The following is a 25,137-nucleotide window of genomic DNA, read 5'->3' on the forward strand; positions in this document are numbered from 1 at the left end:
AATAATAATTTGCTTGGAATAATTAATATATATTAGTGCTGCAACTAACAACTTTTCTATTCGATTAATCTGCTGATTATTTTCTCAGTTAATCGATTAGTTGTTTGGTCTATAAAATGTCACTCACAGTTTCACAAAGCTCGAGATGCAACCTAAAATATTTTGTTTTGTCCCGACCAACAGTCCACAACCCAAAGATACTCAGTTTACTAAAGAAGAGGACTAATGAGACCAGAAAATATTCACATTTAAGAAGCTGGAACAAGAGAATTTCAGCATTTTTTTCATTGTTGCTTTAATGTATATAACAAAACATAAAAGATAATATTGATTTATTGCCCAGCCCTACCAGAGATGTTCTGCTCATTACAGAGAGAACTTTTTTAGGTGGCGAAAGATAAAATCAAAAGTACCAAGCAGTAGTAATAAGTACTACCTAGTAATAAGTAGTTCATTTTTAGTGTGTTAGGAAAAACTGTCTAATTATCATCAGTGTTTTACTTTTAAGTGATACAACATTTTCAGTAATGCTAGGCTAACTTTTGTTGCACATGCTACAGGCTACCACCTCCAGAAAACATTTCATCTAAATACAACAGGTCTTCCCGTTAATAGTCATCAGTGTCTCGGTATGACATCATCAGCACTCGTCAAGCTATAAGAGAAGATATAGAAAGAATGAAGCATGACACTGAGGTCAAAAAGACTGTAGCAGATGTCAAGACTAACATCGACCCTGAAACAAAACCCAGTTCGAGAGCCTCCCTCCCTCCTTCCTCCTCGTACAGCTCTCACTTTCTCCCAGTCTCGCTCTTTTCTCTCTCTCATTCTTTCATTCTGTCCCTATTGAGCAGCAAAGTTGTCGCTCTCTTTCACAGCCTACCCTGGGCGAGAGGGGAACAATGCAAGCACACTTTGCTCCCCTGAATACGTGTTAGAAACCCAATCAGGCCCTCTTATTCCCCATATTCTTTTTCTTTCTTTTCTGTCTTTCTTTTTTTCTTTCACACTCCCTCTCTGCCACAGGAAGGAGGGGGGGAACTTAAACAGGCTCGCTGTAAAGGCAAACTCCTCTCTGTTCTCTCTTTTTTCTTTTTTTTTTTTCCTGCCGTCATCTCTTTCTTCTTGCCTTGTCTTTGCAGGCACAAACACATACACACACACACACACAAGCTCACAAACTCGCATACCCCTCGTTTCCCTGTGCGAGTATAGATGTTCCTCCCATTGTTACCATTTACATCAATAGAAAGGGACAAAATAGGTGAGAGTGAAAAAAGACTCCTCCTAACAAAAGACGTCATAATTGATTGTAAATTGAGAAACATCTCAGTTAAATGCACCACCTACTTAGTCTCCCTTTCTCTCCTTCTGTTCTCGTGTCTCCAGTTCTCTCCATCTGTAATAGAAATAAATACAGTTGGAGAAATAAAATGAACGACATCAAACAGGGTTTGTAACTGGAAGGCCACTCATCAGTTTACTCTGTAGTGAGTGTTCAGTTGATTTTGAAGACTTATGAATTAGGCTGCAACTAACAATTTTTTTTATTATCGATTAATCTGCCAATTACTCGATTAGCTGATAAATCATTTAATCAATAAAATGCTAAAAAAAATAGTGAAAAAATGGCATTCACAGTTTCAAAGAGCCTGCATTGATGTCTTCAAATTGCCTGTTTTGTCTGACTGACAGTCCAGAACATTAATATATTCAATTGACTGTCATATATAACAAAGAAAAATTGCAAAACATTAGATCTGAGAAGGTGGAACCGGGACTACAGATTCAAACTAGCTTCAAGCTAACTCTGGTGCAGTGCATCTTCAATGTTTCAAACTGGACACTGTCCCAGTCAATAAATAGATAAATCATAAAAAACATTTGGCACTCTTGCTTGAAAAAGGACCGAAACAATTACTTGATTATCAGAAGTTGCAGGTTGATTTTATTTTGATCAACTAATCAATCTATTGACAAATCGTTGCAGCTCTACTTATGAATCATCATCATCGTTTAGTGTTGCATAACATTAATTTTCACATCTACAGTATTGCAGCTAATCTTTGTGTTGTGTGATAGTTAACAAAAAAGTAGTGTACATGCTGTTTACTATAGTGCAAACATTTTACACTTACGCATTTGGGTGCTCAAACAAAAAAAAGGTGTCTAAGAAATCCCTTTCTCTTAATAAGTATTACAGTTGAGGGGCCTCTGAGCAAAGCATGCAACTCAGCTCATCATTGAAGTAGCTCAGGCTCCTTCAGTTAGACAGTTGTTTACTACAAAGCTCCCGAATGACATGGTCCAAACGCAGAGCAGAATCATATGTGCTCAGCTGATCTCTTCTCTGGATAAAGTAAAAATGCCAAGAAATGTAGAGTTGGAGGAAAGAAAAGGACTTATATTTAAGCATAGCAGAGTTGAAAAGAGTAAGCGGGCTCTTCAAAACAATCCCCCGGGGGTAAATAAAGGTTTAAAAAAAAAAAAAAAAAAAACACAGAGGAGGTTCTGGAAGTCAGAGAGGGAGACGGAGAGAAAGAGAGAGAGATTGATAGACTGGGGAGATCTACGGAGGCAGTGAAACAAACGAGAGCTGCAACAGGTTGGAATTAGATCAACACTATCAAGCAGGCCAGATACAAGCTGTGATACCTGGGAGAGATGGATGGGGAGGTTGTGTGTGTGTGTGTGTGTGGGAATGGAGGTAGTGTCTGTGTGTGTTTGTGTGTGTGTGTGTGTGTGCTGTTAATCTATTTATTTACCTGTCATTGGCTGCGATAATGGTTTTCATCCCTTCTCTCTCTCTGTCTCAGTCTATCTGGTGATGGGGGATTGGGTTTCGTGTGTCGCTTGATAATCAAACCTGTATTTTCTCATCAGACTCTAATCAGACCAATTACACGCGTGACGGAGAGCGCGGGCAGGTTGATGTAGGGGAGCGATAAGGACTTGCGCGCACATTCTCACACACACATACACACACACACACACACATACACATCGGGATTAAGCGCTCTGCCTTGGGGTATCTGCGTCTCTTATCGGGGACAACCATCCCTGACGTGACCTGTCAGCAGTCATGCCAAAGGTGTCTCTCACGCACAACCACACATGAGCACATACACACATGGATCATACATGCAATGCACCATGCACCAAATACAACTTATGTCAGGAAAAAGAAACCAGACTTCTTCTATCTCACCAACTATTGTCACCCTTCCACCCCCTCAATCCTAGATGTAATGTGGCATATTCTTTCCTTTATCCAAATCTTTTTCAAACAGGTAGGCGTTATTTGTAACATGACAGTTTATCTGTGGTGTCTTTTTTTATTTTTTTTATTTTGGCAGGCGTATGATGGGTTTGCGAGCCTGGGCATCTCCCGTCTCCTGGAACCATCCGACATGGTGCTGCTGGCCATTCCTGACAAGCTTACAGTGATGACCTACCTGTACCAGATCCGGGCCCACTTCTCCGGTGAGGAGCTCAACGTGGTTCAGATAGAAGCCAACAGCAGTCGCAGCACCTACAAGGTGGGCGACTTTGAAACCGATACAAACGCCTCCATAGGCCAGGACAAGTTCTACGCTGAACTCAATGACGTGCAGCCGCGCCAGGCTGACTCTTCACCCGTTTCATCTGCTGCTGGTGTTAACACCGAATCTAACGGCACTAAAGGCGCTGAGGAAGAGGCGATGGAGCCAGGTTGGAAGGCAGAAGTAGGAGCAGTTACAGCCAGCTTGCAAACAGCAGGGCCTTTGCAAACCTCACCTCCTGTCCCATCACCACGCACAGCTTTGGGCACCTCCTCAACAGACTCGACCCATGTGACACCGTCAGGCTCTGAGGACAGGGGGAATCTGCTCAAAGCCCACACTTTAGACCTTAGCGAGTTACCACAGAGGGTAGATAGAGAGATGGAGAAAGAAAGACAGCAGTATGATGAGGTGGGAGAGAAAAGGAGAGACGGAGGTATGGAGCCAGGGTCTCCCACCAGGAGAGGAGCCCCTTCCTCCTCTTCTCCACCGCACCAGAAGCTGGGCTTCTCCTATAACAGGGACGCCGACCTCATCAAGAAGAAGAGGGCCAGCCTGCGTCACTCGGAGTCTGAGCCTGCCTCAGACACCAGCTCCCCTCCAGTCAACCACACAGATATGCCCCCTAAACAGGTAAACACCCAGACAAATAATGCCATTGTATACAAACAACATGAGAAAATGTAAATACCACATGAGAAAAATCTAGTTCCAAATGGCTAAAATACATTTATTTAAAAAGGATCTTATTACAGATCATGCTAAAATAGACACATAACTCTGTGAAAGTGTTATGATTTTGTCAAAGAGGAACTCAGATTCTGTCTCTTCAAAAGCACCATAACTGTTTTCACTTTGTAGCACCATTTGAGAATAGTTATAAATAAGAATAACTTTTTTAACATGCTGAATAATTAATATTTTATGCTTCTTTTTAAGTTTCTTAAATCACCTGATTTTAATAAAAGAGAAGCAAAGCAGCTCACTTATTGCAGGGATGTAGAAACAGGAATGTGTTCAGTGTTTTGAATATAGTTAAACGTGTCCTTTAGGGGTCAGTAAGAGATACATTAAACAATCTCAAAGCTAATTATAAATCCTCTACGTTAAACAACCTCTGGATCAGGTTGTGTGATGTACACTAATTCTCATCCGGCTACTTAAGTCAGGTATTAAGATTCTGACAGTGTTTACCTGCAGGTAGCTGCCTGGCCCCTAAATGGATTGTTCAGGTTTTTATCCTTGCACCCTCACTTTGATTGAAACTTTCACAGCTACATCAGTCATAAGACAGAGGATGCGGTGAACATTCATTCCCTCCTGGCACTCGCTAAGCTTCAAATCCCGACCTCGTTGATGTCATTGCAGAGATGACCGTACCGAAATTCACCCGTTCTGCATTAGATGTTGTCGTCACCTGTCTCGTTGCCGAGACCCAGACACGTCGAGGCCGGGCCCTTAACATGTGGCAACTATAGAAGGCACCCAGGAAAACCCCCTGCTTTGACATTTCATTATATTTTTCATTATATTTCTCATCCCTTCAGTTGATGGCAGTTGGCGCCGTGACTGCTCAGGCGTGGCGACACTTTGCGCAGAGCACACCTCATCTTGTCTCACACACGCACCTGTATGCATGTGCGCATACACTCACACACAAACACACATTGAATACATTGCTGCCTGCGTTGGTTAACCCCAGATTACCGCTTCCTGTTTACAAGTCGAAAGGTCACGGGGCAGGCGGGGGGGCAGCAGGAGGGAGGGGCGGGGGGGCGGGGTTATGACAGTTATGACACCCCATTTTGATCTCCTGTTATCTAGCTAGCGGGATGCATCCTCGCCTGCACCCAGGTCAGATTTGACTTGTTGAAAGGATAAACATGTTTCATTGTTAGAAACAGCTTGGTTGTAATATTACTGTGTCTAAGCCAAATGTAAAAGCTCTGTTTGTCCTGTATGCATCCTGTTATAATATAGCCAGGATTACCCTGCAGATAAAATCCAAGGCTAGGTGTGTGTTTTGCTTTCTTGTCAAAGCTGTCATGATCTCCACGCTACTGGACCCAGACAGTGTCGTGAGCCCAGCTTGTAGGCTGGCCCCGTAATGCCGGAGTGTCCTGGAGGTCCTGTATATCATGGGGGGATATACCCTGCTCGTACATTACGGGCAGCTTGTCTTAATCTATTTATACATCTGTCTGCTTACTGTACAAGAAATGTGAAAGCTATTTGTGTGAAAGCTTGCTATGTAAAGATGTCAGTCAGTGTTCATGTCAATGGCATCACCTAAGTTCAGTTAATTAATTTGGTAAGAATCATGTATAAGGGGAATAGTATCAGTACAAACTATTATTTGTTACAATTTAGAACCTGTAAGTCTGCAAATTTTAGGTGTTTTTGGTTTTTTTCATGTGTATATATATTTTTTATTAAATAGGTCAGCTAATATTTTTTCTGCACACCTAGTTAATGTTGTTTTCTCTTTTAAAAGGAGCCAACACCTGCCCCTGTATCAAGTCCCCCAGCTGAGAAGGTGAGTAAAATTTTGAGGAGAGAAGTAGACTGTTGATACAATATTTTATATGTAGATACTTTATATTTCTAGAGTCACAAACAGCTTTTCCTACCATACACTTGCAAAGAAGCAAGAGTGTGTGAGAATCTAAAAGGACTAATATCTCATATTCAATATGTGTACTTACAAAGTACATTTTAGTGAACAAAAGATTCCTTATTTATGACACAGTTTAATTGGAAGTGAACAGTACCCAGTCCTGGATATTGTCATTAGCATTATTTCACGTTATCACACTCAATCCTTGTCTCGTCTCCCAGAAGGTGCTGTCTCGTCAGGAGGAGCTGAAGGAGAGAGCCAGACTCCTCCTGGAGCAGGCCCGCAGAGACGCTGCAATGAAGGCCGGCAACAAGAACGTCCCCAACTCAGCTGTCACCGCACCAAACAGGGCCACAAATGTCAGCGATGTAAGTCAAAGTGCTGTGTGTGTGTGTGTGTGTGTGCTTGCATTTATGGGACTGAAACGGTTTACTTTCCCTTTCTCTGAGGAATGATACTGTCTGTCTGATACAATAAAAACAAGTAGGTCAATTCTTTGGTCATTTTAAGAATTGGAGGAGCTTTAAGACACATGGGAAGGAAATCTGACAGGAAGAAGTCTCAACTTGAGGCCCAGTTTGAGTCAGCCTGGGTGTACAGGTTTCTGAGGAGGGCTCAGGTTCGTCTGACCTCCTCTGTGTGTAGTAAGTAAACGCTGTCCTGAGTTTGAGTTGTCTGTCTCTGCCTCTTTGCTCCGTGCACTGGAGTGTTGTACAGCATCACCTCAGTGTGCAGGAACAGCCACTAGAGTGACCACCACCCTCTTCAACACCCTCATGTCACTTCCACAGCTCCGTATTTGCTGCTTGCTACACTTGCAAAATGCTAGAAAAGCCTGTCCAAGATGTCTCATCCTCTGGCAGTCCACTTTGTTGAACACTTTATGAGAATGCTGGGAGAAGGAGAGAAGACTTTTCCTCATTAACTTCTGCTCAGACTCTCTCGAGGACTACTGAATGTCACAAGCTGAATGTGTCAGTAAGAAAAAACGAAATGTGGATGGACTTCCTCACTCCCTTTTTGCTCTATAAACATCTCTCTCTCTCTCTCCTTCTCTCTCACACACACACACATACTCTCTCTCTCTCTCTTTGAGTCTCCCTCTTTGGTCATCTTGACTTTGCACAATTTTTATGACATCCCGACCAAATTTGCTGCCCCCGTCAATTTCCCTGAACACTGAGTAAATGTTGTACACAAACACCTGTCAGCAAAAGTACATTCTTGGTAAAAGGGGGGTGAGAGTCGCTGTACCGAAGCAAACTAGACTAGAGAAGACGCGAGTGAAATTGCCAGCTCTGAACCTAGTACGCTCCACTGAACATAATACACTGGGAGGGGAGGGGGGCACTGATGGACCAGGAGTTACCCTGGGAAAGCACTGTGGTCAAATCCTCAGTGACGTTTCCAAATGTTTCAGGGAAAGGAAAGGAAAGGGAAGGGGGGTAAGAAAAAAAATATGGTCTTGTGAGAATTGTGACAACAAGGGATTTGAGGGTAAAATGAAATAAATACCTTTTGGTAATGAAATATCTAAAAGGCAGCAGCCACATGCCCCTGCATTTGCTGCCTGAATCCTTAAAGAGAAATTTGCCCTTGAATTAGATGGTTTTTAGTGTGTGTGTGTGTGTGTGTGTGTGTGTGTGTGTGCTTGCGTGCACATGCTTATGTATTAAAGTGTGTTGTCAGTGTTTGTCTGTGTGTAGGCCACAGGAATAACCATTTCAGCATAATCTGAGGAAATAAATGAGGACCTTCCAAGGACTGGTGGCGTTAAAAGTCTTCAGAGGAAGAAAGCAAATTAAAAGAGTTTTTCAAAGCTGTTGCTGCGCCGATATATTTCCTAAGCAACGAAAAAAAAGGTCCTCTACTGTCCCTTGTTGTGCGGCAAGATGGCTGACTTCACTTGGATTAGCTCCTTAAAGTAGCCAGACCCACCCCTCCGCTCTCTTTCTATCTTTCTGTCTCCCTCCCCTCCTCATTTCCTTACTCATTTCCAAGGACAATTGGTTAATAACCCCCTCACACACACGCACGCACCGCTTCCATGCATAAGGGAAGGAGGGAAAAGAGGAGGAGTGAGAGGGAGATATTGAATTGTTTACACTTTTTTTAATAGAAAACATTGATCAAAGGAATACGACTGGCCTTGAGGCCAATGTGCTGATAATTGTTAGTGATTCAGATTAGATTACTTGATGTCTTGTTTTGATTAGCGTGAGTGTGTGTGTGTGTGTGTGTGTGTGTGTGTGTGTGTGTGTGTGTGTGTGTGTGTCCATGTTATCAGCTGGAGAGGCCCAAGCCTTTCCCATTTAACTCTCCATCCGTCTAAGTAGGTGCTTTGCTGTTTAGCATGCATAAGGTATAATTTAATTAAATTAAAGCGGGCTTCATTCTTCCAGGGAAGTGGCTAATGTGGGGGCAACAGAATGATTTGGGCAGAGGGAGAGGAGGGGGACACATTAGCTGTTTAAGGGGTGTAGCGTTCAAAGCACAAATCAGTTAGTCCAAGTTTTTTTTTTAATAAACTAAAATCATGCCTTGCTCAAGGCTGCGCAAGTCAGGGCTTTGTACAACAGCAGAACTCTATGTAGCGCTGAAATGATTGATTTGTTGAAAAAAATTGTGACAAGCTACATTTGGACTGTATGAATCATTTTAGGGGTCGGGTACGGCAGGTTCCTGGAAGCAACAAATCCAAACTTCTTATTAGATGCTAAACTTTTATTCCAAAAATCTACTGAGTAGCAGCTGGTGAGACTCGTCAACAGAGGCTCAACCTTCTCCAAGAGATTTCTTTTCATCCTTTAAAATTCAGAAATAAAGTCCCACTGCAACTCACATCACAGATTAAAGCTTTAATTCAATTAAAATCAGGCCAAGAAGGATTTTTTTAAAACATAAGTACTGTCATCAACTGAATAATAAACTCTAACGTCATACATACAGTATGTGCTTACTTACTTATTTATTCTCATCAGTAAAACCTTTCTGCCTTGCATATATCTCCCAATATGAAATCTCTTTTCATTAATTCATATTATGGAAACAGTGAAGTATAGGAAATAATGCACCTCATAGTTGCATTTCAGCTTTAAATAAAAAAGATCAAAGGGAGATGCAACAGATTAAACAGAAGTTTTGTCTTTACATCAACAAGATTTTGTGGTTTTAGTCTGTTCTTTGGTATTAGTTTGGTTTCATAGGTGAAGTTGGAACTGAGGGCTTTTTTTACTGTTGCAATGATAAAAACACATTTTAAACAAGCGTCAGCTAAATGTGACACATATAAAAAACATATAAATCAACACAAGGATATATTAGCTGCATCACATCGTATTGACAACAGTTCTATGTGGATATTTCTTAAGAATTTAAACCCATAGCATGCATTCACAAGTGTAAATGCATGAGGAAATGCATAAATACCTGCAAATCCACAGCTACAGTGACTGTTGTTACTGAACAATGTGTTGGATACTTGTTTGGACTGTGTGTGGGTGTGTGTGTGTGTGTGTGTGTGTGTGTGTGTGTGTGTGTGTGTGTAACCCTGTTCTCTTGACCTATGCTCTCCCTCCTGCCATCCCTAATTGTAGCCCACAGTGACTGGTTCTTTCATCTAAGGTCACAGGTTCAGTTTTCTCTCTTTCTCTCCCTCCCTCGTCTTCTCAGTCACTTTCTCTCTCTCACACACACACAATCTCTCCCTCTTTTTGTGTCCATTTGTTTTTCTCCTGTTTAGCCACATTCTCTCTTTTTCATTCTTTCTTTCTGCTCGTCCTTTATATCTCTCTGTTTCTCTGTCGCATCTCATCTTTCTCTTTCAGTTCTCTCCATCTTATCTTGCCGTCTGTCCTACTCTCTGTAGTCTTTGATGGATAATCGGTACTACTAATTGTCTCGAGCCCTCCACCACCTCCTCCTCCTCCTCCTCCTGATAGGTGGCCTTCACAATTTATCATTAGTCGCAGTGTAGATGTCTTGTTATGTTGTAATGTCCCAACCAACAGCCAGATGGGTAATTAATGAGCTTTTCTAACAAATATCTAGGGCAAGGATGTTATTATTATTGCAGCAATAGGATTTTTTTTTTTTTTTTAGTCTCTCTCTTGGTCTTTTAGTTTTTCTTACTGTTATTATTTTAATCGAGAAGTGTGTGTCTGTCTGTGTCTATTCGCTTCAGGTCTTCTCATCCATTAGCAGATGAGAATAGTAATTTCACACCGGCCTGGCCAGGCTAATTATCAGGATCCACACTAGGTTTGGGAGAAGTCTGTGTGTGTTTGTGTGAATCTGTGTGTATTTCTTTGCAAAACTGTAAAGCAAAAATACGTGTGTGCTGTGTGTTCAAGTATGCAGCACCTGTGCACTTTAGCATTCTTTTGAACATTTGTGTGTGTGTGTGTGTGCGTGCGTGCGTGCGTGCGTGCTTGTGGTATGCGTTAAAAAGTGCACGCAAATGCCTTGGTGTTTTCCAGGTAAGAGAGTTCCCCTGCTCACTGACTCGTTGTGATTCCTATAATTGGGTCCTGTTTGATTTTTGCCGACCAGCACCCCGACCACCTCCTCCTCCTCCCCTCTTCTCTCTCTCTGTTCCATCGCTCCCTCTCCTCCTCCTCCTCCTCCTCCTCCTCCTCCTCCTCCTCAGGAGTGGAGGGGACTCCTGGGTCTCTGCTGTTGTGACCCACGGGTGTTGTCATCTACTCCCATCTGCTGTCCTCTGATCCTGACTTGACTGCATTCATGTCCTCATTTTCTCCTCCGTACATTCTTTCTTTCTTTCTTTTATTTGTGTCACTGATGGTTGAAACAAGGCCGTCTGGCTGAGCCTTGGCGCACATAAACTTTCCAAAACTGAGAAACATGTTGTGTCTGAATAATCAATTTCCTCCAAGTGATACTGAAGAAAAGAGTTTATCAAAGGGACACAATAACGGCTATTTCTTACCTGGCTGTTGGCCCTAATTTCCAAACAGTGACAGCTGGAAAGATGAACGTTTCCTGGCATATTTAGGCAGCCAACAGTTCATAACAAAGAAATATGAATTATTATAGCAAAATTTGAGTTTCATAATCCCAAATCTCACATTATTGACTCAAATTGCAGCATTACTTATAATAAATGTATCCAATCTAACATAATCCTGTAATCATTTGATAATATTACAAGTCCAGCATACAAATATCCTAATTTAGGCCCCTGTGGTTTAAAACATCTCTTGAGTTCAACCATTGAAAAGGCTACCAGTGAACGGCTGTCTTTGCAGCAAATATAGAAAAAGAAATCTATTTTGAAAATGCAAATATGGCCTTGTTCACTCTCCTTTTTTTTGTCCACATTTTGTCCTTTACTCCCCCCTCCTCCTCCTCCTCCTGTCCTCTCTCCTTTTCAACTTTCTCCCAGCAGTAATAGTTTTTCTCCAGGTCTCATTTTAATGTGGCTGGCGTCCCTTTCTTCTCCTAGCTCTCCCTTTTCTCTTCTCTCTTCTTCCTCCTCTTCCTACAACCCCCCCCTCTCCCTCCCTCCCTCCCTCCTTTCTCTTGCTCTCTCTCTCTCTTCTTTTTGAAGAATCTGCACCTAATGAAACTAAATAGTTCGGTGGGGAGTTTCTTTGTACTGTGTGTGTTGGAGTGTGTGGGTATGTGTCGTGGCTGAATTGGCTGGAGTGGAGATCAAAGGCAGTCTCCAAATTGAGTGTGTGTGTGTGTGTGTGCATATGTGTGTGTGTGTGTGTGTGTGTGTGTTAACGAGCAAGTGAAAGACCGCTCTCTCAATTGCATCACAAGAGCTGATCAAGCCATCAGAGAGGAAAGCTGTAATACACACACACGCACACTTACAAACCTCCACTGAACACATATACCTCCCTTTCTATCTCTCTTTGTCAAGTCATCACATGCCTCATGCTCATGTTTGACCAAATAATTTCCACTGTACAAGACTGGAAGTGTCAGATATTTTTTTTTATGTCCACCTTGTAGCACCAGTCTCCCTCTCTCTTTGTCTTAAAGCCACTCTGTATGAATAAAATATGAAGGATAAAGTCCTCAGACGAGAGAATATTTAATGTTCATATGAAATTACAGTAATCCCACCACTTTACTAAGTGTCTAAAGAATTTGTTTTAGCTTGAGTGGAAAGTTTAATTACTTTGGACATGTGTGTGCCTTTTGTGTGATTTAAATGTGTTCACAAGTATATGCACGTGTGTGTACATACATTTAACATTCATGATATTTTAGTGTCTTTATGCGGTTCAGGTTTTCGCACTTGTGACTTTACATATCTCTGATTTTCCTGCTGACCAAATTGTCCCAGAGACTCCACTCAGGAATATGTATTTGCACTTCCACTGCATCTGAAGAACCATTAACTTTTAGGCAAATTAGACAAATAACAGATTAAAGACACCATTTGTTGTATTTTTTTTTTTTACTTTAATACATAACCTATTGATACAATAAGCTAAGAGAGTTTCTTTTATAAACTGCTCAAGAAATCAGCTTCAAAACTGTCATTTAGATAGAAAATGTTTTTTCAGTCCCGAATCCTGTTGATACTTGCAACTACGAGGACTTCCATGCAGCCTGAATGGATGCTATTCAGACATTGTGGCTGCCTGTTAGTGTTGCAAACTCCACCCTGACAGTTCCCGGCCCATTAGAAAATACTTGCTTTAGGGCTGAAACTTTGGCTCAGCAACCAAAACCGGTGCTAGGTTCCCGCGGTTGAAATGCAGGGACAGTTCCTGAATTCCAAAAAAAAAAAAAAAAAAAAAAAAGAAAGGTTGTGCAGTCGAAAAGGGCCATAAGTGAGGAAGTGAGTTTTATTGTCATAAAAGGTGAAATTATACAGTGCAAATACTAATAATACAAATTCACAGTGACATATGTTGGTATGCATTTTAGCAAAAACTTGTCGTCTTTTTAAATTCAGCAGCCACTTCTTTCAAAACAGACAAATTTATGTGAGAAGCATTCTCTGGATGACTCTGATATAATTGACAGTAGCCCATATCGCACCAAGGTATCGACAATATCAGAGATTTTTCGGAGGGGGGGGGGCTTATTTTGTGATGATGCCCTTCAAACACACAGACTGCCCCTTTTTGCTTGTAAAGTATGTTGTGCAGTGACAAGTGACTTGTGTTTTTCTGCTGCCCACTGTCACAAAGTTCAGCTCATGTTTCCCCCCCCCCCCCATCTCTCTCTCTCTCTTTCTCTCTCACTTTCTTCGTCTCTGTGTCTCTCTCTCTCTTACCAGTAATTATCCTGTCAATTTAAAGGGCAAAACCTTCCCATCTTACTCGTCTGTCAGAGTGACAGGCTCCTCTGACGTTTGTGTGTGTGTGTGTGTGTGTGTGTGTGTGTGTGTGTGTGTGTGTGTGTGTGTGTGTTTGTGAGTGTGTTGAGTAGTCTCCGTGCTCCACTCTTCCTGTTCTACCTGTCCTACTGTAAAAGTGTCCTTTGTTAAGCATACACAAACACTTACACACACACACACACACACACACACACACAGAGTGGAAGACAGCTCAACATTCAAATCTGAAACCACAGTTAAACAGAACTTAAAAAGTCAAACACAAATTTATTTACCCAGAAAATGTTTCCCACGCACACATAAAGAAGTTGTTTTATTCTATACAAATGCAAACAGTTTTATAGCATGGAACAATACCACAAACTACATTTATAGCCTTAGCAAGTCTGAAACACCTGTCCCTACATGGCCCTTTATACAAATACGCACAGTTCAATAGGAAAACACATACAGGATAGAACAGACATTCAAGACAAAAGACAAAGAATGGCACAATAAAAATACCATAAAACAACTTAATGAAAATCACCTGATCATTTCTGACTATATGACATAAATATATCCCTTTTTTTTATGTTTCAATTTGAGTTTAAAATGGTATCAGTCATTAACACATACACGCCACAAACATACACAGGAACACACACACACAGTCATAAAAATGTACACATATCATGTATGACCTAAAGCTTAGTTTTACAACCGCAAACCGCACCGACATGACAGCTCTGCTCAAAACACACACACACTAATATTTAAACCCTCACACTCACACATCACTCCTGGACCATTCAGTTTGCACACACACACACACACACACACACATACTTACACGTATACACAGGTACACAGCCTGCACTTCCACACCACTTCCACTCTAACATCTCAGATTTATATTTATGAACATATAACACACACACACACAGACACACAGACCCCTATCATGGGCACGCACCCGTCGAATCATAATTAGGCCGTGTCCTGGTTCTTTGATAGCCATGTACAGTGGCTCTTCTTTAATTCTTTATCAAATGCATTGATCGCTGTGGGCCTCGCACGCCCATTGATCCGCGCACTCCGTCTGGAGCCAGCCGATAAGCTCTCTCTCTCCCTCTCTCTCTCTCTCTCTCCCCCTTTCTCACTCTCTCTTTCTCTCTTTTTACCAAAATTTGAGCAATAGGGGGTTTTGAAAGTAATAGATTTCTACATTTGGTACATGTAATATTTTTTTTACATTTTCTTATATTATTGTTAAAATTGATTGCGATGAAATTACAGTACGCAGATAAGACTGTAACTGAGCCAACTGGAATCCTCTGTTGTGTTTTTCAAGACGAAGACCACATTTCCCATAAACCCCATTGCTCCCTGCCACAAAGAAGATGTTGCTGTTTGTGCATCTCCCCGTCTTACATCATCCCTCCCTCCAAACGTGACCTTATGGCAAATAGTAAAACTGTAGTATAGAGACCAGCAGAGGCTATTTATTATTTCCTAATTATTACTGTAACGACATTCTTTATGATCAGATTTTACATGTTTTGATTCAAATCAACTGTTGGCTTATTTGAAATATAAACAGAAGGAATTATGAGGACCAAGAGCTGAGAATTTCTAATTCACTGCTTTGACTCTCACTGGTGGTACCCGCCTTTACATCTGGATAATCTGATAATCAGTACAGTGTCATGGAAATGTGGTCAGCTGCAAAAGCCAAGTTTGCCCCTTTTTAATTGGTCTAAAGATGTCTTCTAAATATAGTGATAATTAGCCTCTTTGCCAACTGTTGTAGAAACCAGGAAGCTAGTTTGTGATCTTTAGTACTTTATTCTTTCTCATATAACAATGTACTTCCCCAGCAAAGATCTTCTTATGGTAGACATGGTGGTTATATGTTGTTGTATTAGATTATTTGGTATATTAACATAAAGTAACTACTGTAGGTGTTTCCTGTGTATTGGTTTTTGCGGTAGGATAGCTTTGAATGAAGTACCAGCAGTTTTACCACTGACTGACTGAACTCTACCTGCATCTGCATCGTGTGCCATCATGCATCTGGATCATCATTCTGGCATTTGAATCCGTGTTTTACGAGTGTGTGATTACATAGCAATGTGACTGGTTTGTGTGTGTGTGTGTGCTCTGTAGCTCTTTAGCATCTGTGTGTGTGTGCCTGGACAAGATAGAGACCTAAAGCACCTCTTGACTGTGAATTAGCCTGTCATGACAAATGTCTGGAACTGCATGACTGGCTGCCAGACTGGCTGGCTATCTGGGAGGTTGGCAAACCCTTTTAGATAGTGATTGTGTGTGCATCCCTGTGTGTATGTGTGTGTGTGTGTGTGTGTGTGTGTGTGGCATCACTCTGTGCCCACGCCAGGTCTCTGTACATGGCCAGTGGTGCGTGCCCTCCCTCCCTCTTTCTCCTTGCCCAGAAAAGAGCAACCAAGGCGACAACCTGCTCCCTCTGATCAAAAAGAGCTTCCAGAGCGGAGAGGGGTCCTCACCCCGACGCCAAGCCCACAGAGGAGCCCTCTGTCTCAGTCTCGCACTCAACCGTTTAGCCTCTCTTCCCCTGGAGGTTCCCAGCAGTCAATGGAAGACACAGTACACGATTGTTCTTGCTGTCGCCATTTAAAAAAAGAAAAGTCTCTTCTCCTCCTGAGCTTCCATTCTTAAAGCAGTGCTACCCACTGACCACCAGCTGACACGCTCTCTCTCCTCCTTTTTTCCACTTCTTTTTTCATCCTGGCTTTGATCGTGTAACGACGAGGCTAGTTTGGTTTGTGTGTTCCGCTGTTTCCCAAAGTTGTGTCCCCATGGCTTTTACATCCACTAGTTGTTAGTCCTGCATTGCCAAATAAAAGGGTTGTGTGTTTTTATTTTTTCTGTTACGTATGATCTCCGTCACCACTTCCCAAGTTGGAAATAGCGAGCGTGATCATCACTTTGTGTTGGCGTAATGTCCACTGGGTGGCATTGCATCACCACTTGGTTAACAAGTCTCTTCTAGGAATGAAAAAAGTTCTGGCATATCGTGTTTCAACAGAACAATGAGTAGTAATTGGGATGTCAGTGTTGGTAATAGTTAGGTGACAGTCATCCAATCTCAAAAGGTTCAACAAAGACTTGGAAATTTAAAGCACCCAAAAAGATGTTTGGAGATAATGCTCCCTCGCCAACATCTGCATTATTTAGAACTTTAAATGACCTTAATATAATACTAGTGGTTAATTTGCATAAGAGAGAAAAATGTGTAAGATAAAGTCTGTTTTTCTTCTTGCAAGTTGTATTTGTGGTTGCTTCTTTTCTGTCTCTGCTACATTATTTTTTCTTAGCTGACTGAGCTTCATGTGCATTTGCAATGTATAAGAAACTCGTCTTGTACACTTGCTCTCCTCTCTCCTGTCCTTCCAAACATATCCTCATATTTTCTAATCAGTAGCTCTATAGCTGACTGAGCTAGGCGCTAGTCAGATGCATTTTTCTGTAGCGTTAATCCTAGCCTCTGGATAGGCAAAGTCAATTTCCCCATTTCCTGTCCCCAAAATGGCCGACAACAATAATGCAGTGGGATGTTTTGGAGTACATGGGGGCCCAAGCTGTATGCATATATACACAGACACACACATACAGGCACACTTAAACTGGTAGTTGTATCCATATCTGTAAAGGCCAGATTGGATATCAGAACCAGTCCATAGCCAGAAGGCCATCTGTGACATTACTGTTTATCATATTACATTTATAAAAGCAGGGAGACGCCTGCATAGAAATCATAGTAAGAGAGAAGGAAGTGAGAATGATAATAAAGAAATATTGAAAGAAAACAACACCGTAAATACAAAGTAGGATAGATGGATGACATATTCCTGCAATACAACAATACTATTCCGTGCATTTGTCTCAGATCAGTCGCTCTCTCTGGTCAGCCATTAAAATCTAAGCTAAAAATGCAAGAAATTAAAATTGAACAGACAGGTTGACCCCAGAGGCCTCAGCACATGCATTTATTTGAAGTGGACCTCTGTGTTAACCCATTTCAGTCAGTATCTCAGTTGACTTTGCAGTCAACTCATAAAATCCTCACACCTGCTCACTCGGGATCATTCCTACAAAGTTCTCAAATAGTGTATTTTAGGCCATCTGTCCTAGCATACTTTCTGTTGTGACTCCTCTTGTTTTAAGTCTTTATTTTAACCTATTTCTACGCATCCATTTTTATTTAATATTACAGACAAAAAAATTACCCACTTGATTTATTTTATGACCAGTAAGTTTTTCTAGTAGTGCATGTCTTGTGGTGTTCCACAGGGGTCAATCTGAGGTCCTCTATTGTTTTTTGTTTACATCATGTTCTCTGGTCAACTAAAAGTAAACACAAATTGAATTTCCACTGTCACACTGAGCGTGCTTATTAGATATAAAGTGTTTGATGTCACAGAACTTCCTAGGGCTTAATTAATCCAAATCCATGATCAAGTTATTTGGCCTTCAAAGTTCTGTCATCCACCTAAAATTAATACTTTAAGTTCTCTGTTGATCTTAGTTTTGATCAACCTTCCCTTTGTCATGTGTCATGTTTGGAAAATCTTGTTTTTTTACAATAGACAAACATAACCAAGATTGAGTTGTTTTAGGATATCTTGTCTTTTTTTACTTGTGTATTTTGTTTATTCTTGTAAAGCACTTTGTAACTTGGTTTTTGAAGGTACGTAACAAAGTTTCCAGGTTTAAGGCTCCCAATTTCTTTCAAATTAGAAATCATGATTCCCTGCTTTGATGCCTGGAACAGGGCTGAATGAGAGCTGAGAAAGAAGTATCATAATGTTCGACACTTGATACTTTACTTTTTTTAGTATCAACAATAATTTCTTCTCTGGTTTTCTTTCTCACTCTTTGTCACTCTCTCTACTTCACTCTGCCACGGTCTCTCTCTCTCTCTCTCTCTTTATCAGTCTCTCTCTAAGGTGTGTTCCCATCTCCCTGTGGGCATCCCCTTTGGGCTCCCTCACTCACACACGCACATATACACAGAGTGCATTAGGGTTGCTGTCATTTACAATACAGCCCCATTGTCCCATCCTAACAATGGCTACAAACAAACAATTGACATGGAAATGGAGAGATGTAGCTCATTAGCGGGCGCTGCTTGTTTTGTTAATGGATAAATGGGTGGCTTCAATAGGCCAGCCCTAAAACCCCTGCCTCAATATGGAGAAGCCTGATTAACAGGAAACCACAGGGAGGGAGAACAGTGACAGAGAAATGCTGCTCCGCTCTCCCTTGGGTCGTATGTGGTTGTGTATGTTTGGAAGGGGAGGGGTGCAAGGTGGAGTTTTCAGAGTGTGTAGGTGTTGTGTGTGTGTTTGTGCTTAAGTTGGGTCATGTAAGACGAGTTTGTGTGTGTGTGTGTTAGTGCGCAGTGATGTTTGTGTTAGTTTGTGTGCCTCGTAACCTCTTAAATCATGCAGGCAGGATTCAAAACAGTATTTTTTCCACCATAGTCTCACCCAGAATTATTGACTTGTCTAGTGCATTACTCTTCGGCTGCCACAACTTGTTTAGAAAATAGATAAAATAAAATAAATAAATAAAATAAAATCAGTATGCTTCCTCATAACTTTCCCCCCATCTGCTTTTCAGAGTAGCTTTGAATTAATGATATGTTTCTTGCTGTTCCCTTTTTATCTGTTTTGTGTCCCTTATTTTCTGAAAATCACTTTGTATCAGTCTTATCAAGAGTACATTTTAAATTACCTGTCTTGGACATTTGTGTATCTCTGCTTGGTTACCATATGTTGCTTGCTGTGCATTGAATGTGTGCTCAGTGGGGTCGTCATCAGTTAAGTGTTTGTCAATTGACATCATCAAGGTTTTCCTGTTTGCTCTGTGAGTGTGTGTATGTGTGTGGTGGCCTGTGCTATCAGTAGGATCAGATTGGATCGGCCTGAAAATGGCATTTCTGCCATTACTCTGATGGTGATGGCTCAATACTCTGTCTGTCTAGTACCAAGATGATGTTTGTGTGTGTGTGTGTGTGTGTGTGTGTGTGTGTGTGTGTGTCTATACAGTCCTAACTCCATAATGCAGTAAGGTGTGTGTATCCATTTTGATAACAAAACTTTAATTTTGATTATGTTGTAGTTTGTTTGTCTGTGAAGGTTTTATGTTGTAAATTAGTGAGTATAGTGTTTGTCTTATCTTTTTACAATGTTCATTCTTAAAATAGTCATAATGTAACAATATGAAATTGTATAATCATTAACTGGTATGTAATACAAACGTGTTTGTGGCCACTAATTATGTAACACTTCATCTAAGATGAAGAATTTCATCTGTTACAATCTTTTTCTCTGGATCTCAGTGAGTGTATGCATCGGAAACATCCATAACATTTACCTGCACCTGAGCAAGAATGACTTGAATTATTTTGTTCATGTTTTTGTGCATATTTATGTCTGTGTGCAGGAGCGGGATGCAGAGCGGCGGAGACAGCTGAGAGAGCGAGCCAGGCAGTTGATAGCTGAGGCTCGATCCGGAGTCAAGATGTCTGACATGAGCCTGCTGGACCCATCCAGCACTGAGAGAGTCAAGGGCAGCAAGGCTAGCCCTGCTGGAGGTCAGCACACACCTCAACACACACACACACATGCACACAAGTCAGCAAACATAAACACATACACGTAATGGGCACACAGCATTCTCATTTAGACTTTATTTATCCCCATGAACATACTTTCAGAGTTTGATTAAAATGCCATAAAAAAAAATAACACACACACTTTCTAACACTCACACAACTCACTAATACTCATTAACTATAATACAAAAGAAAAGTCACACTAGCATGCTTTTGACATACACTCACTTCCTTCATCCACACACGCTACGACTCACACATTTCCATTATGCTCTCTAAAGGGGTTCTGCCTAATCCTCAGAGAAAAACAAAATGTCATTTGACAACGGCCGCGGGTCTAAAAAGCACCACCCTCATATTCAGAGCAGCAATTTACCCTGTGACTCCTCCCTCGTCTCATTCGCCCAGTAATTGTTAATCAACACAACACATTGTGCGGCCAAATTATGCTCAAAATACCAAACACTTCTAATAACGGCTTGCAGGGGTAGAAAATTCCGCCATGCACATTTCCCACTGCTTTCCATTTCCTTGAAATTGGGGTTATTATGATGATGACCATTATTAGGCCTCTCTAGTCATTTGTTTCCAATATACCTCAACATTACACCCCTCTTTCAGTTGTACTGTTCAGGTAGATTGAGTGCAGTGTATGGAAATGAAAGGTGTGAGTGTAGACAGATGAGGACGGAGAGCGTGCAGAAGGCAGGGGAATGAAAAGTGTAACTGTGATCAAGAAGAAGGAGAGAAGAAGCCTCTTGATATTCTAAAAGTAGGGATCAAGGAAGGATGACTTCCTGTGGGTCCCACAGATGAGGAAGAGAGGGAGAGATTAGCAAACATTGAGACATGGCCTCTTATAGGTTGTGAATGGACAGAGAGGGGTTCAAGGTATAAGTGACAAAATTACAAATAGAAAGTCAGAAGGAACATGATAGCCTGAGACTGATGTTGGGTTCCTTTTTAAGTTGAGAGAAGAGATAAACGAACGAAACGAAAACTAACAAACCCTAACCAACAAGGAGGAGTGAGAACAGCAACTGAAGAAAGACAGCGAGGCAGAGGGAGGGTTAGCACTTGATTTATTTGCTCTTTCAGCTTTTCTGAATTGGACTAATTGTTGATCTCATTAAAAATGGAGTTGGAGGAAAGAACGGAACAAGGGTGGCGGAGGAGGAGGAGGTGAGGAGAAGAGAGAAATGCTGTGGGCTGTGATACACAAGGCCTGCCGAGCAGAACGGCTAATCCTAGCCCCCACACTCTCTCTCTCTCTCTCTCTCTCTCTCTCTCTCTCTCTCTCTCTCTGTCTTTCTCTCTCTCTCCCCTCAACACCATTCACGGTCCTTTAATGCAGCCCGGGCTGCCCCCTCCAAGTGTCTGCCCGCAAAGAAACTTTCCAAACTCCATCACCATGGCCTCCCATTAATTAGGCCCCAGCCAGCCACGCAGGAACAGCGCTTGCTAGCACGCTCCGCATCGCAGCTAGCAAATTAAAAAAAAAAAAAAAAAAAAGGAAATGTTGTTATTTTGATTCTCTCGCCTTCTCTCTTTGTTCTCGGTCTCTCTCCCCACCAAGAAGTAAATAGCAGAGGAGGGAGCTTGCGATGTCAGACGCTGTTTACTGATTGTTTTGTTTTAATCCATGGTGGGTTATCCATGCAGCTAGAGCAGCTCAGGTCTCCATTTGAGTTTCTTCAACATTTCTTTTCTTTTGTTCCTAATGTGGAGACACTGTTGTTTCTATTGAGCCCCTCAGGAGACTTAATGGAATATGTGCTTTCATGTTTTTGTGGTTTTTGTTTGCCCTGCCTCTTTTATCTGGAACAAGAAAGGCAGGCTACAGATCTTTGAATGAGGGAAATTAAACAGAGGTCTTAGTTTCACTTTGTGTGTTAGATATGTGTACGCCCGTGCACATAAACAGATAGACACCAATCAGTCAAAGTCCCTCATTGTCACTCAGTAGTCTTCTGCCTTTTCATAGCATAAACTCAGTTAGATACAAGATTGGTTAGTAGGATTGTTTCCATTAATGAGCTCTACACAGTACCATGCAACAATTTACCCAGTTTCCAATAGTGCACCAAATATTAGGGCGACTATCTATTTGATGATAGCCAACATGCCATCAAGTTAGTGTGATGCTGAAGGAGAGATACAGACTTAAGAGATGACAACATGTTATGTCTACGTTTTGAGACGTTTAATAATGCATGTCACTTAACATGTTCTCTTAGTACAGACTAATGTTAACACTTTTTTTTTTCTCTGCACTCCTCCCATTTTCTTCCTTATATTCCTTTAACACCTATACTTTTTCTTTTATTAACTTCACTCACTTCCTCCCTTCACACTTTAACTCTTCACTTTCCTTCCTTGCCTCCTTGACTCACTCCCTTCATTCATATCTCCTTTCCTCTGTCCCACTCAATACCTGCAGATGTTTTGGACGGAGTGAGAGGTCATCATGAGGGTGACGGTGTTGATGGTGAAAGGGGTGAGGATGAGGAAGAGGGGAGGGCTGAGGAGGAGCAGTTCCATTTTGGTGGTGGTGGTGATGATGATGATGATGATACTGTTGCTGCTACCACGTCTGCGTCTGCCCTGGTTACTAACCCACTGCCACTGGAGGCCCCTCTTCCAGCTACTTCCAGCACCCAGGGGCCCCTGGAGCTTACTAACCCCAGCTCTGAGCTATCCTCTTTGGGTAAAATCACTGGCTGAGGCTGTTTGGTGCTGCATGGTTCACTGTCTTCTTTGCCTTTTTTTTAACATTTACCTGCCTGCACTTTCTTTACCTTATTTCCTACATTCTCAGTGGTCAGTTTTCAATTGTACATTCACATACTGTACCCCAATCATTTACAATTTCTCCAAATCTCTCTCTCAGTCTCTCACTCATTACTCACTCACTTGTTCAAACTGTATACCTGAATGTGAATGCCGTAAATCACTCACATACTCACTCATGCTCTCTCTTAATGACATATTAGACAAAATATCTGATGGGTAGTTTTTTAAAGTTTAAAGTTGAATGCAGTGGACAGAGGTCTGATGAAGAACTAAATGGAATCCAGAAGATTTGTTGTAATAATGAAATATCAGGTCTAAACAACACTAGAGTGATTCTTTTTTCTCTTGGGTCTTTGTGATACTACACCTTATCTCCTCCACACAGTAAGCACAGCCTTTCAATGCAGGGCAGTGTAAGCCTTTAGTCAAGACCAGTCATTTAGTTTAAACTGCCCTCATCAAAATTTGAACAGGCAGTCGGATCTAAGCTTTACTCAATCACTTATTCACTTTCTTACTCACTTCCACTCTGCCTTCTTCAGTCGTTCAGTCACTCACTTAAGTGCATGCCGTCAACCTTTCAGTGCATCATCATCAATTATCCTCTATTCACTTTCCCCTCTGACTTCTGCATCCTATTGGCTTCGCAAGCTTCGTACCTATCGGTGTTTCACTCTGGAGGAACTAACTTACAATATACATTAGTTTAGTGCCGCCATATTGTTGGTGGTGGGGTTTTTTTTCTCCCCCCTTTCATTAGAAACTTCTTTAAGTAGTAATTAATAAAGTCTGAAAAGTGCTCCCCAGACAAAAATAAAATCATATCTTCAGGAAAGCATTTGCCAGAATCTTCAGAGGTAAACTAATTACTTTGTTTTGTTTTTAATTTATTTTATTTGCTCCCTCAATTCCCTGCCGATGTGAGATAGGTGAGAGTACAGTGAGGGACCAGAAGAAACAAACATGAAAACAGACAAATGCTTCCTCGAGCTTTGAAGTGCAGTATCTCTGCTCTATTTGTTTTTTTTTTTCTCACTGTTGGTGTGTTTTCTTTTTTGTTCTTTAATGGAGGCAATTTTATGTGTTCCTGAAAGATGGTGATTGTAACACTAAAGTAGCTGATACCACACTTCATTCTGTAAATGTTTCCCCTCCTAAATTTTCAGTTTTTGTCGTACGTTTCCTGTTACCCAGGTCATTCCCCTCATCTCCTCCGCTGTGTATATGCTGCATTTGTATTTTGTTTTATATCATATATGTATACGAGTCTAAGTGTGTTTCTTTGTGTGTCATTGGGTGTGTGCATCATGTAATTTTGTGTGTGTGTCTGTTTGTCTTTACCTGTGTCCCGATTCAGGTGCTGCGTCCTTTGAAAGACGCAGTCTACAAAGGAGTTTCCTTCATAGACCACAAAGGCCAAACTGTTGTTAAATAAGACGGTCTGGTCTACGGAGGATTTCCTATTTGCGTCACTAAGCGCAGCTCCTGTCACTTAACCTTGAAAGCTGCAGTTGACATTCAAGACACAGCTAGTAGAAATGGATTTTAATTAAAGAATTTTAATTGTCTTTATCTATTTATTTTCTTTTACCATTTATTAGAGGAAATGGAGACGTGCCGATACTTGATGATGTAGCTAGCTACATCAGTTAGCATCACTAATGTCACGTAACTTAGGATATTATTTTAACAAAAATTTGAGGTTTCAAGGCCCCCTAGTTTTTTAATATTTGTATCATTAGCTCTTCAAGTGAGTTGAAACCCAATACTTAAATTTAAAAGTGTGATCATCGGCCACTGTTAGAGTTGGAGACGCCATTCTCTTTTTGGAAAAAATCCAATCATCACCAGCACACAATGAATCTTAGGATAGGTCGGGCCGTGAAGGATCCAGCGAATGGATTCTCCGAATTCAGGAAAAGAGGGCCGCATTTCTCGGCCGCATTTAAAGGAGCCTTCGGACAGCCTTGTTGCACCGCTTTGACGCATTCAGTCTTCAAATGCAGCCTTTGAAGGATGCGGCCCCTGAATTGGGACACAGCTTATGTGTGCATGTCACGCGGGGAGGTGACACATGAAACGGTTGCCCTCCTGTTCTTTCATCTTCTTCAGTGCAGTGGTCTGACCTGGCAGGGGAGCTGTGGTTACCAGTCCCTGGAAAATAAAGCTGTACACAAGTACTGGAAGACAGAGACAGAGAGAGAGAGAGAGAGAAACT

General features: G+C 41.4%; 1 protein-coding gene across 11 annotated transcripts in view; it reads left to right on the top strand.

Moving 5' to 3' along the window:
- Window positions 1-25,137, top strand: part of ehbp1 (EH domain binding protein 1) — a 155,598-nt gene that overhangs the window by 82,332 nt on the left and 48,129 nt on the right. For 8 of the 11 annotated variants that reach the window (XM_042433041.1, XM_042433039.1, XM_042433040.1 and 5 more), the window contains 5 exons: window positions 3,357-4,175; window positions 6,037-6,078; window positions 6,381-6,527; window positions 19,955-20,105; window positions 22,567-22,833. In XM_042433041.1, the coding sequence (XP_042288975.1) occupies window positions 3,357-4,175; window positions 6,037-6,078; window positions 6,381-6,527; window positions 19,955-20,105; window positions 22,567-22,833 (1,426 nt within the window). The remainder of the gene's footprint in view (window positions 1-3,356; window positions 4,176-6,036; window positions 6,079-6,380; window positions 6,528-19,954; window positions 20,106-22,566; window positions 22,834-25,137) is intronic. The other 3 variants (XM_042433049.1, XM_042433046.1, XM_042433045.1) reach the window with 2 other exon arrangements.

Source organism: Thunnus maccoyii, chromosome 14 (genome assembly GCF_910596095.1).
Source record: "Thunnus maccoyii chromosome 14, fThuMac1.1, whole genome shotgun sequence".
Taxonomy (NCBI): Eukaryota; Metazoa; Chordata; class Actinopteri; order Scombriformes; family Scombridae; genus Thunnus; species Thunnus maccoyii.